Here is a 13,691-nt window from a genome sequence, read left to right on the forward strand (position 1 = left end):
TGCAGGTGCGGACCTCGCGCTGCTGGCCAAACACAGATGGGACGAGTGTCTCGGGACAGCACTGATGACAAACAATTGGGAATGGCGCTTGAACAGGTGAAAAGGTTATCTCGTAACAACCGCCTGAAGCTCACCCAGTTCATTTACCTGCACCACACTTATTTAATGCTGCATCACCGCCACAGGATGTTTCCTGGACCTCAGTGTATTCTAGATGTGGGTACCATGATGCCACTTTCCTTCACATGGTATGAGACTGCCCCCCACTTGCTCAGATATGGGGGCAAGTTATGGCACATATCTCAGCAATTGTGGATGTTCATCTGGCAGTTTCATGAAAACATGGATATTCTGAGATTCGTGGGGCTCCACCTTGAAGACAATTTAAAATTATATTGCTCTTATATGAAGGAGATATGGATATTTGGTTTACAGCTATGAATATCCATGAAACTATATTTGCCATGAGAACTCCTCGCAAGCAACTTCTTCCCTCTATGAAGAGTGTGTGTAAAAGGAAGTGTCTAGATGCCATTGTAATTAAATACAAGGGCCCGTATTTATACTTTTTTTGCGCCGCATTTGCGTCGTTTTTTGACGTAAAAACGGCGCAAAGTTGCAAAATACCATTGTATTTTGTAGGTTTGCGCCGTTTTGCGTCAAAAAGCGGCGCTAAAAAAAGTATAAATACGGGCCAAAGCGCCCAACTTGCTGTAAGAAATGTTAAAGCAAAAGCTCACTGTTGGTGGAGCCTGGTTAAAAAGTCTCAGACCAGTTCATCAGCTTGCTTTGAATGAGTTGTGTTGCTCTATATTCATCCATTCGTTACATGACCTAGCTTATGGGGGGACTCTGTTGTGATTGTTATCATACATATTATCATTCCAGCACATGGAATGCTCTCTCGTCATCAGGTTACCACTGGATGTAATGAAATTTTGGAAATTGGTCACAATTCATTTGCTTGGGCTTAAATCAGTAAATTATTCTTGAGCCTTATTTTACCGAGTCCCAGACTTTACAATTTATAAACAAATGTTCACCCTGTGAAGAAGGGGTGTGGCCTCGGAGAGGCAAGGCCTCGTGGTGACAATTGCATAAAAGGCACTCTGCCCTCCCCAAATTTCTCCACCCCCCCCCCCAAAAAAAAAAAAAAAAAAAAATCAACAAAGGGTCACCCAGGCTGTCACTGATGTCCTGGGGTGTTTTCACACCCCTTAATCCCCTTAATGGACATCAGTGCTTGCAGGTGCCAGAGACCAGCTGGAAAGCCACTTTGTGCAGTGGTTTCTAGCTTGTATTCTCTGCTGCCATGTGATTTTGGCTTCTCACGGGGTGATCACATGACACTCAGTGGCACCATGTGAGTCGACAGGTCTGCAGTCCTGTAGGACAGCTCATGCATTTTGTTTTCTTAGGTTTAGTGCCGGGCACTTCTCTGGAATTAGCTGTATGCGCTCTATAAATACTATAAACCAAATCAAATCACACGGGTAGCATTACCCACATTTATGTAGTGTATTAGTCAATAACAGCATTAGAGAAGTGATGCAATTCTTTCACTGTGCAACCTTTTTGGGTACTTTGATGCGCACGTTATTCTGAGAGGAATGATAAGCCAGAAACTCGTGTAAAGTTCAATTGCAGTTTAATATTGAGTATCAGCTGTGCTCTAACATCACGATATATTAACAATCACAAATTTCCTATTACATCATTTATTGTACATGTGTTAAAATCCTTTAATAAAATAGGGTACAAGTAAATATATTACAAATCTGAACACTAATTTTACTAGCCATAATTTACGATGTTGATTATCAAAGGAAAGTAATCGTTTCTCAAGGAATTCTTTCAGCAGCAAAAACTTTCGAAGCTTGTCGTCGAGCCTAAACAAAGAATAAACAATATGTTATTTATGCAAGAAAAGCAATGTTCAAATTATATAACATGACACCAGTTTTGGGCAGTATCAAGAACACATTAAAATGAATCTGTCTGTCCAAAAATTATCTATCAAGACAGCTTAATAATAGTAACTGTTGAATTTACCAAGTTTACCTAACTGTTGACATCAATATCCTCTTTTCTTGATATATGCGTCAGCACGGCAAATGAAATCCTTTATTTAACTAATTTACAGATTCATACCATGTTCAAATTGTGCCCACCAGCGGAATTAAGATTTTTTTTAACAAAACTCAACACGAAGAGGAATCTAAATATACCACAGAATGGAGTGAATCCCCTACCTTTATTCTCTCTTGTCAACAATTCCCCATAGTATTAGTGAAAGTAGCTCAGCACACGAGTAACCACTACTGTGAGTTAGATGCATTCCCAATCCTGAACCAGATAAGAGAACTGAATCAACATTAAACAGTTACGGCAAATTGATTTATATGTCTAACTTTTTGGCTGGTTCCACTACTTTGAACAAAACAGCGGTACCCCAAAGAGGATTGAAGGCAGCGGCAGCTCCTCCATTAGGGCAGAGGAGCGTAGCCCCCTCCCCCCACCAGCAGCAGAAGCTGCAAAACCTTTAAACGGACAGGGCCATGGGGGTGACAAGCAGTGAGGGGAGTGCACTGTGCACTCCCCTCAGTACGCATGTGTGTTTGGTGGGCAGGCCAAACACACATGCACAGTAGGCTCTCTCCAGACCAGCAACACAGTTGCTGGGCTGGGGAGAGCATGCACACGCTCCCAGTCTGCATGGGAGCACCCTGGCTGGGCTCATAGCAGTGTCAGGATTGGCTGCAGGGCAGGCTGGGAGCCTGTGCTTTGCCTGCAGTGACGGGAGAAAGAGGAGCGGCGTGGCAGATCAGGTACGCTTTTATTTATTTATTTTTTAAATTCAATTCAATTGCCCCTTGTGAGCAAAGCGAGTCGCAACTGATTGAGGGAGCTAACATAAGGAAACAAACACTTAAAATGTAATAGGTATGCACTATTATAGATTATAACATAAAAATGACCATCGTGATGCGAAGAAACATCAAACCAGGCAGTCTAATTCGTATCATTCTCTTCCTGGATTTACCTCCTCTCCATTCCAAAGTAAAATTTGTAAAATGGAGCCAAAAGGATACATGTTACACCACAATTTAATCACTGAACTGGCTAAGACTTCACAGGTTCTACTGAGAGTTCTGAAGGACAGAGGTTAGGTCTGGCAACTCAATGGACTAATGCATCTGCTCTAGGCATTAGACCTTATGGTCAGAGGTTCAAAATCTAGTGGGTGTAACTCAGTCTTCCTAGCTTGATAAAAATGAATTTTACTGATTTTCGTAAAACAATATCCAGTATGCTGAGCCATGCAGGGCTGGCCTCAGAACACAAAGCAGCCCTGGCAACCTTGTCAGACCAGCCCCTGAAGGGGGGAGGGTCTGAGGATATAACTGCTGCTTTTGTTACTGAGGGCTGATATTGCAGCAACGCTGCAAAACCAGTCCCCAGCAACAAAACCGGCCCCCATTGCTGCAAAACCAGCCCCCACCCCTCCAGCCTCCTAGAGAAACGCCCGATGCCCACTATGGCTAATCCGACCCTGCTGCCATGATGTGAACGTACACTTTACAAAACCATGTTATGTCATAAATATTACAATATTCCAAAGCCAGCAACAGTATAGAGCTACACAAGTTTCCATTCTGATCCTGAGCCCTTGGATAACCACCATCAGCGGATATGAGGAAGGGGGACAAGCACGTCACGTCCTGGCAATCCTACTATAATGCTGAGTAGCATGCTTTCTGGATTACACAAAGCCACCACAGAAAGCTCTTGGCGTTTGAGCTGCTCCTTCGCTCCTGGTATTATATACCCTATTGAACATACTTCCAAAATAGTTTCTTTAACTCTAGCATGGGACTGGTGTAACTGTATTTTGTTTTTAACATTTTGAGCAGCACCTATGTCTTTGTAATCACTGTGGTGTACCGTAACGTGAGTGTGTGCTTTGTCGCATATCTGTGAGAGTTCTGTTGCAGGGTATGGGATGTTTTGGAACATTGGGTTGTGCGCCAGAAGCATGCCTCCAAGGGCATGACGTGCAATGGATTGAGAGAGAGAGAGAGAGTAAAAGAGTGAGAGAGTGAGAGAGAGAGAGAGAGAGTGTGTGTGTGTGTGTGTGCGTGTATCAGGTGGCTCCATGCGATGAGCTACAAAAAACTGATACTGGTGTGTTTGTGTATGGTCTACAGCACAGCATCTGCATTCGGGGCAATGAAACATGGTAGATACAGTCTAACATGCACATGCCTCTGTAATATATAGACCACTAGAACCGCACTGATTGGTTTTGTGATCAAGCTAGAGACAAAGAAGGATAACATGCGCGCTGCTTTCTGTGGAATTGGTTTGCTTATAGCTGCTTCATGTATAAATTGATTGCACATTCTGAAAATATTAAATGATTGTCAAAATGCTCAGATCAGATCAGAAACAGAATTATAGAGCATGGCTAATCACCCAAGAGGGTATCTAGGCGCTGAGAGCAGCTGCACAGTTCAGTCTAACAGCCAGGTCTTGAGTCCTTTCCGGAACTCCAGAAGACAGGACGAGAGTGAGGTCTTTCTAAAATTTCACTGCGAGGTATGAGAAGGAGCATCCTCCAGTGTTGCTCTGGTGGATGCAGGGGGTGTATGCAAGAGAGAGGGAGGTGGTGCGCAGGAGTCTGGAAGGTTGGTGAAAGATCAGGGGGTGGTTGATGTATACTGGTCCATGATTGTAAAGGGCTTTGTAGATGTGGATCAGCATCTTGAGTTGAAATCTTTTCTGAATTGGGAGCCAGTGGAGCTTATTGAGGTGGGGGGTGATGAGGGTCCATTGGGGGAGGTCAAGGAGGAGTCTGGCCACTGAGTTCTGTTTGGTTTGCAGTCTCTTCAGGAGGTGTGTGGTGATTCCTATGTAGAGAGCATTGCCGTAGTCCAGCCAGCTGGTGACTAAGGCTTGAGTGACGATTTGTCTGGTGTTGACAGGAAGCCATTTGAAGATCTTACAGAACATACGATGAGTTAGGAAGCAGACGGAAGAGACTGCGTTGATCTGGTTTTTCATGGTGAGCTTGCTGTCCAGGATGATTCCAAAGCTGCAAGCATGGTCTGATGGGGTCGATGCTGGCCCAAGTTATTTAGGCCACCAGGAGTCATTTCCCTCGGAAGTGGTGTAGCAGAAGATCAGCACTTCCCGTTTTGTCTGTATTGAGTTTTAGGCAGTTTTTCATCCATTCAGTGATGCCCGTCATGCACCTGCGGAAGCTGTCCTTCGTGGTAGAGGGGTTCTTCTGACAGTGAGAGGATCAGCTGTGTGTTGTTTGCATAGGATATGATGTTCATTCCGTGGGATCTGACAATGTTGGCAAGGGAAGTCATGTAGATGCTGAACAGTGTGGGGCCGAGGGATGACCATTGGCAGACGGTGCAGATGAGGTCCTTGGGTTCGGAGGTGAAAGCTGGTAGGAAGATTCTCTAGGTTCTTCCAGTGAGAAAGGACATGATCCACTTGAAGGTGTTTCCTTGGATTCCGATGTGATGCAGCCTCTTGATAAGGGTTTGGTGGTATAGGGTGTGGAATGCTGCTGAGAGGTCGAGAAGGATCAGGGTCACTGTCTCTCCCCAACTGAGGACAGTTCTCATGTGGTCAGTGGCAGCCATCAGGGCGGCTTCTGTGCCCAGATTGGGAGGGGTCTACAGTTGTTGATCTCCAGGTGTTGCGTGATCTGGCGGTTGAATGCCTTTTCAAGGACTTTGCAGGAAAGGAGAACAGCGAGATGGTGTGGTGGTTCTTGAGATCACTAGGGTTAGTGGAAAGTTTTTTTTTAAGAAAGGGATTGACTTCAGCTTCTCTCCATACTTCAGGGAAGAACACCGTGTTTATGGACGAGTTAAAAATGGCGGTGTGCTCACTGCTGATTATCTTGCTCTTGAGGTTAAAAACGTGTTGGGAACAGGGGTCTGTGGGTGCTACTGAGTGTAGAGAGTTCATGATGCATGTGGTGTTATTTGTGGTGAAACTGTCCCAGGAGGTGAGCAGGTGGTCAGAAACGACATCAGGGCTAGCATCCATGGCAGTGAGGAGGCTGAGGGTGTTGGCATCGGTGGGTTGGGGTTCGAAGTTTTTTTAGATGGTGGAGATCTTGTCATGGAAGATGTCAGCCAGGCAGTCGCAGAGTTCCTGAGAAGGGGTCATGGTGTTGTCTTGGGTAACTCTTCAGACAATGTTGAAGAGTTCCTTGCTGTGATTAGAGCAGTTTTCAATGCAGTCAGCTAGGGCACACCTTTTTATCTTTTTCAGTAGTTGGTGGTATTTATTGAGGGACGATTTGAAGATGGCCCAGTCTGTGGGCTTCTTGCTGGTAGGCAATTTACCTTCTAGTTGCTTGCAGTTTTGTTTCGTGATTCTTAGCTCCGAGGTGTACCAATTGGCTTGTTTGATGTGCTTGCCGGAGGGACTTTGTTTGCAAAGTCGGTGATCCAGGCAGAAAAGTTCTTGAAAGACTGTTCTAGACTGGGTGTGGTGTTAGGGTGGGAGACGCCGAGGGTGTTCGTACAGCGCCTCGCTGAAGCTACCAGCAGTGGTGTGAGGTGCTGGGTGGCTTGGAGGTGGTGCCGGGGGATCCTGTGATGGTGAAGCGGACAATAGCATGGTCTGTCCAGGTGAGTTCAGTGAAATGGCTCTATTTGATTGTCGCTGGCTGTGAAGATGGGGTCAAGCGTACTGCGTGGGGTCGGTTACTAGTTGAATGAGGCCGATGTTCACACTTTCAAGGTTGGCATTGTTGAGGTTGTTCAAGTGAAAATTGAGGTCTCTGAGGCAGTTGTAATGTTTGGAGTCGATGGCAGGCGGGACGATGAATTTGGGGGGGTGTAGCAGAAAGTGGGGCATGGTCCTGGAGGTCTGTAGGCGAGGGTGCCCCTGATGGTGGTTTTGCCATCAATTTGGAGTTGGAAGTTGAGGTGTGCCAGATCAGGGTGGTGTCGCATGCAGTTGTGGAGCAGTGGACAGATTTTTTTGTGGATGATGGCAATTCCACCTTTGTGTATTAAGAGGTGCATGAGTTCTAAGACAACATTAATTATTTCAATATCTATTGTTTTATACACAAGATAGGCAGGACAGACTTTCAATTAAGAGTGATCATTTAAATGCACTATTGTTTCATAACATGATGACTGTGTGAAAATGTCTGAAGTGGGTTTAGCATTTTGAAAGGGAATTCTGTCATGGTAATACACTTAATTGAATTATTCTAACCAGCTAAAACAGTGGCTCTTAACCTTTTGACTTCTGTGGAACCCCACTTAATCATTACTAGAACCCAGGAACCCCCACTGAATCATTATTGGAATCGTGGGACCTCCACTGAGCCATTATTGAATGCTGGGGGATCTCAGCCTAAGCATTTTTGATGATTTGAACTGCAAAATAATACACAAAAAAGAAACAACCATTCATCAAATCAGAACACAAATGAAATATTTTATTTATTTCACAAATATATTAAAAAAAGTCACCATTTTAATTTTAATGGGAAGGTTGGAGCATTTCTAAATTCAATTGAAGTCCCTTATTCTTCATATTATATTCTGTTTGATTCACCTGCACTGCTCCCACAAATGAATCTGAGGATACTAACTTCATTTTTAGCCTCCAATTTCAAATTCCTTCACATGGACCCAGCAGTGGAATCTCATTTGTTTCAGCTAAGCCTTATCAGCTGAACTCGTGCATGTTTTTCACATCCCACCAAACCTAAAATAGACACTTGGTAGACTATAGAACTGTAGCATTCCTATAGCAACTGTGTTACATCTCACTTAACCAGTTTTCATCAGAGCTTATACCACTGCACTTGCTAACTGTGCACAATTGTATCTCTTTTAAATCCTTATATTTAGCTCTCAGAGATGCATTTTCACTCTGCACCTTTCCATGGTCTAAAATCCCAAAATACGCTCAAAGGCACTCAGTAAGATTTGCAACTTGAAGAACGTGTTACTTACCTTCGGTAATGCTTTTTTTGGTGGATACAGTATCTACATAAGGATTCCTCACCTTCTGATTACTCCCAATGTGCCAGCATTCTACGGAAATCTTTTCTTTCTAACTCTCCACGTCAACAAGGATGTCACACAATGGATCGACTCCGCATGTGACTCCATCTGATTTCATCAGAGCCATAAGAAATCCTTGCCGGTGTGTGCTGACGTCAGTTTCACCCACTTTTTTTTTTTTTTAACAGTGCCCTCTAGGTGAATGGTTGAGAACCAATGTTACAAGTATAACATGTGCAAACTCAACACGAGAATTTACCTAAATACATCTATTTACAAATATACATTCTCTACATACAACTTGCCAGAAATACATATATACAATATATATAAAAATCATATCTTTCTTGGCATAAACAGACAGGCAACAGGGAGGCAAGTGGGACCGTAAGGAATCCACAGGTAGATACTGTATCCACCAGAAAAGGCATTACCAATGGTAAGTAACTTGTTTTTCTGGTGGATATATCTTCCTGTGGATTCATCACCTTTTTAAAAGAATCCAAAAGCAGTCCCGCACTCGGAGGTGTGTGCCTGTTTGGCTATACCAAGATATCCTGCAGCACTTGGCAAAATGACCGTCCCTCCTCACTTCTGAGTCTAAGCAGTAATGCTAGGCAAATGTGAAGAGGGAAGTCCAAGTTGCTGCTCTGCAAATATCTGTAACAGGTACACCTTTAGCCAAAGCAGAAGTAGTAGACTTTGCTCTGGTCGAATGAAAAACATTGGACAAATGGGCCTTTAAAGGATCAATGTGTCTCTCCTCACACCATTTAACAAACCTGGCCCATCTACCAGCATAGACAGTTTTAGTGGAGTGTCGCCTGGCCGATAATATAACATCCACCACTTCTGGGGGAAGAGAAAAAGAATTCAGATTGCCCCTTCAATCTCCAGGCACCTAGGTGCAGGCTCTAGAGGTGGGGGTGTAGAACCTGCTCCTGCGTGAGGAGGTCTGCCCTGTGAGGGAGATAAAGTGGAGGGCACAGCAAGAGGTGAGGGAGGTCTGTGTACCACACCCTTCTTGGCCAATCTGGGGCTATTAATATGACTTGGGCCCAGTCTTGGCGAATCTTCCTCAGAACCCAAGAAATCAAGAGTATGGGAGGAAACACGTAAAGCAGCTGGTTCCTCCAGCTCAACTGAAACACGTCCCCCAATGTTCCCTGCATCAGATACTGGAGGCTGCAGAATGACGGGCAGTGCACGTTCTTGTGAGTGGCAAAGAGGTCTATCCGAGGCGTCCCCCACAAGTGGAAGATGTGAAGAACCACCTCTGGATGGAGACGCCACTCGTGATCAGCTGAAAAGTGCTGGCTGAGACTGTCCGCACGTAAGTTAAGAACTCTGGTCAAATGGTTTGCTACTATGCAAATCTGATGGTCCTGGGCCCAGGACCAGAGTCGTAGAGCCTCTCGGCAGCGAAGATACAACCCTACACCTCCCTGTTTATGTACCACATCACTGTAGTGTTGTCTGTCAAGACTTGAACCGACTGACCGCGAATGGAAGGGAGGAAGGCCTTGAGAGCCAGACGTAACGCCCATAACTCCAACAGATTAACATGAAATATCTGTTCCACTGGAGACCAAAGACCTTCGAACTCCAGATCTCACATAAGGGCTCACCACCCTAGTGTGGAAGCATCCATTATCACTCTGGCCACAGGAGGAGGAGGGCAAAACAGTTTCCCTGGTGTCAGGTTGCCAATCATACGCCACCATTGAAGATCCACTGCAGCGTTCCTGGACATCTTTATTGAATCTTTGAAACCACTGCTTGCGGAGGCACCACTGGAGAGCCCTCATGTGCCAATGTGTGTGAGTGGCCAGCAGAACATACAAAGTGAACAGACCGAGCGGAACCGGAACAAGCGCTCCATCCTGAAACATTGGAATCATAGCATGAATGTCCCAAATCCTCTGAGGAGGGGGAAGGCGTGATTCAATGTTGTGTCCAGTATTGCCCCTATAAACAGGAGGCTCTGAGAGGGCTTCAAGTGAGATTTGGGCACGTTCAACGAAAAGCCCAGGTTGAACAGCAACTGGGTTGACACCTGCAAATGGTGCAGCACTAACTCTGGAGAGTTGGCTTTGAGCAGCCAATCGTCCAGGTAAGGGAATACCGATATTCCCTTCCTTATGAGATGAGCTGCAATCACTGTCATCACCTTCGTAAACACTTGAGTTGCAGAAGTAAGACCAAAATGAAGGACCAAAAACTGGTAGTGCAGGGAACTTGAGATACTTCCTGTGCGACTGCAGTATGGGGATGTGAAAGTACACATCCTGCAAGTCGACAGAAGCCATCCTGTCTTCCTTGTCCAGCGCCAGAAGCACCTGAGCTAGGGTCAGTATTTTGAACTTCTCCTGTTGGAGGTACCAGTTCAATATCCTCATGTCTAGGATGAGCCTCAAACAACCATATTTCTTGGGGGATCAGGAAATATCTTGAATAACATCTGACTCCTTTCCTGCTCCGGAACCAACTCCACTGCACTCTTGAATAGCAGATTTTGTACCTCCTGCTGGAGCAACTGCAGGTGATCCTCTGAACAAAAAGTAAGCTGGGGAGGGAAGTAAGGGGGAAACACCTGAAAGGAAAGGGCATACCCATTTCCTACAATGCTCAACACCCATGAATCCAATGGTATTAACTCCCACTCTTGGAGAAAATTAATTAACCTTCCCCCTACGGGCAACACATGCTGCTAAAAGGGTAGAGAACTAGGGCTGCTTTCCTGATAGGTTCCCAGCAGAGGATGAAGTGGAGCAGGAGGAACGCTGCTGGACGGCACCATGCTTCCTAAGCCTCCCACAACCTCTGTAGGACCTATAAAGAGGGTTGGTAGACTCTTGACCCTGGAACTGCAGCCTCCCACGAAAGGAGTAGCTGCAGCCAAACCCACTAAACCTATGGAAAGTTCTATGGGGCGAGGAGAATGTTTGAAGTCCCAAAGATTTAGCAGTAGCTTGACTCTCCATGAACCTTTCCAATGCTGAGTCAGCCTTGTCTCGAAACAACATGGACACATCAAAAGGGAGATCCATTAAGGTAGACTGTACACCAGGGAAAAACCCCGACCCCCTAAGCCATGCATGCCTTCTGGTCGTCACTGATGTCCACATGGCTCTGGCAACAGAATCTGCTGTATTTAGGCCCGAATGAATGACCTGCTTAGCTGCCGCTGGACTATCCTGCAGTAACTCCTTAAAATGTTCCTGCACATCCTGCGGTAGTTTGGGAACAACCTCCTTGGCCAAGCCCATTAGTGCATGGATATACATAGCGTTTACTGATTTTAATACTATGCTACATGGGGAAAAGATCTTCTTAGCAGATTGTTCCATAAGCTTTGATTCTCTATCTGCTGGAGTCGTAGGGAAAGAACCAGGAGCAGCCTTTGAAGAACAAGAAGAGTGGACCAGCAGACTTTCAGGTGTCGGGTGCTGACTAAGAAACTGCGGGGCACATGGTGCAGCCCTATATCTCCTGTAAATTACTTTAGAAACAGCCGGAGTAGTTACAGATTTCCACCACAGATCCAGGACTGGCTCAGTCAATGCCTCATTAAATGGCAACAGAGGCTCTGATGTAGCAGATGAGGAGTGAAGAACCTCAGTCAGGATGTTAGACTTCAACTCTGATGTGGGTAATGTCAAATCCAAATGGTCAGCTGCCTTCCTAATCACTCCATGGTAACTAGTTACCTCCGAAGGTGCAATACCCCAAAGCAATAACACCCACTCCAGAGAAGTATCCAGACCACTAGCCACCTCAATACCTTCATATCCCTGAGAAGGTAATGGAATTTCTCCTTCCTGAAGGTCCTGTTGTTCCTCCGAGTATTGTTGCTCCTCCAAGAGCCTCAAGGCTTCCCTTTTAGAGCGTAAGCTAGATTCCAGTCATGTTGTCGATAGCGAGTGCGCTGACGCCGAAGATGTCTTTTGTGGTGCCAGTGAAGCTGGAGCTGGCATCGGAATATTACTCTGACAAGGAGTAGAGTGACTCGACACTGGGTGACATCTATCTAACGTTGGTATTGTGCAGGTGGCGCCGTCACCTTCGAAGGTGATGGAGCCGTTGGCAGAAAAGGCATGAAAGCCACTTTTTTTTATAAGACACCAGGAAGTCTCCCTGATTAAAGACCAAAGGAACTGTGGGGCCCGCAGGCGTACTAGTAAGGGCCATCGCCCCATTGAAAATGCTGAACATAGCCTTTAAGAAGACAGATGGATCTGTCCCAGGAGCCTAAAAAATGGATACTCCTGATGAGGTAGGGCCCAACTTGATTCCTGCTCTTTAATCTCCTGGTCTGGTGGAGTAACAGGAGAGAATTGAGATGCAGGGCTCCCAGGCGACTCTGAGATCTTCACCAAAGGTGGTGCTGGTTGTATATCAGGCGACTTTGGTTGTGGAGATGATAAGGTGTGACTCACCTCCCAGATTGACCGGTGCCGAGACTTAGAAGCTGACGACAAAGACCTCGGGCTAGCATCTCGGGAAGAGCGACACCGAGAGCTGTGACAACGCAGCTTCTTATGCGACCCTGAGGACCTCTGAGATGACGACTCCTCTCGAGGCCTGGATCTTTGACGGCCTTGCTGCTCTTTTGTACCCTTTGCCAGGAGCAGCTTCACCTCCCTTTCTTTTAGTGCTTCGGGTTCATATCTGGCAGGAAGATCATCCCCCAACGTCATGGTTGGAACTCAGGAACCAGAGGCAATTTTCGTGTGGGTCAGTGTCCAACATATGACCACCACACTCTTTACAAGGTTTAAAGCCTGACATTTTCAGCAGAGACATAGTAACCCAAAGAAAACTCGCAGAAGAAGCTCCCTCGATACAGTGTAACACCTGGAGAGGTAGAAAAACCGTTAGTGTTGAAGGCGTGGAAAAAAAGTGAACTGACGTCAGCATGCCAGCGAAGATTTCTTATGGCTCCGATGATGTTAGGAGTTGCATGTGGAGCTATTCCATTGTGATGTCCCCGTCGACGTGGAGAGCTAGAAAGAAAAGATTTCCGTTGAACGCTGGTGCATTGGGAGCATTCAAAAGATGATGAATCCACAGGTAGATTAATCCATCAGAACATTTTATTTCATTAGTCTGTCATAACAGACAGGAGTGCACATCTCTCCGCATAGGCAGTCCGGCTCCAGGAATTGCTACCCACACAAGAGGACTGCATAAAACCCAGAAAAGCTATCAAGGCGGCTCTTTTTACAGCCCTAACAATGATAATTTTCAATGCACCTAGTCCAGATTTGACAACACCATGAAACTTCTTTGGGGGTGTCCGAGTACTCCATAAATGTTGTTAGCATGCCAAACTGCATAAGACTGTGACAGTGTTTGACTGAAGTCAGCATATGCCCCATAAAATAATCAAACCTCCAGGACTGACTACAATTATCACTGTCCACAATTGTGTGTAAGTGCATTTCTCAAACCAGCTTCTTGTCATGGGAAATAGTAAACCTTCTGATAAGTACTATAATATACACTGTAGTAACACTCAGTGCTTAATTTGTGCTTTTTGTTTCCGGTGCTGAGCACCGGCACTTATTTTTTAGGGCCGGGGCTTATTCTTCTACCTCAAGAATTTGCTTCGAGCAAAAGACACATATG

At 45.5% G+C, this 13,691-nt stretch overlaps 1 protein-coding gene across 4 annotated transcripts in view; it reads right to left on the reverse strand.

Annotated features, from left to right (window-relative positions):
* Nucleotides 1–1,631: 1,631 nt before the first annotated feature.
* Nucleotides 1,632–13,691, reverse strand: part of ZUP1 (zinc finger containing ubiquitin peptidase 1) — a 225,795-nt gene continuing 213,735 nt past the window's right edge. For all 4 annotated transcript variants that reach the window (XM_069235357.1, XM_069235356.1, XM_069235358.1 and 1 more), the window contains one exon: nt 1,632–1,889. In XM_069235357.1, coding sequence (XP_069091458.1) covers nt 1,842–1,889 — 48 coding nt within the window. In that variant the 3' untranslated portion in view covers nt 1,632–1,841. The remainder of the gene's footprint in view (nt 1,890–13,691) is intronic.

Source organism: Pleurodeles waltl, chromosome 5 (assembly GCF_031143425.1).
Source record: "Pleurodeles waltl isolate 20211129_DDA chromosome 5, aPleWal1.hap1.20221129, whole genome shotgun sequence".
NCBI lineage: Eukaryota > Metazoa > Chordata > Amphibia > Caudata > Salamandridae > Pleurodeles > Pleurodeles waltl.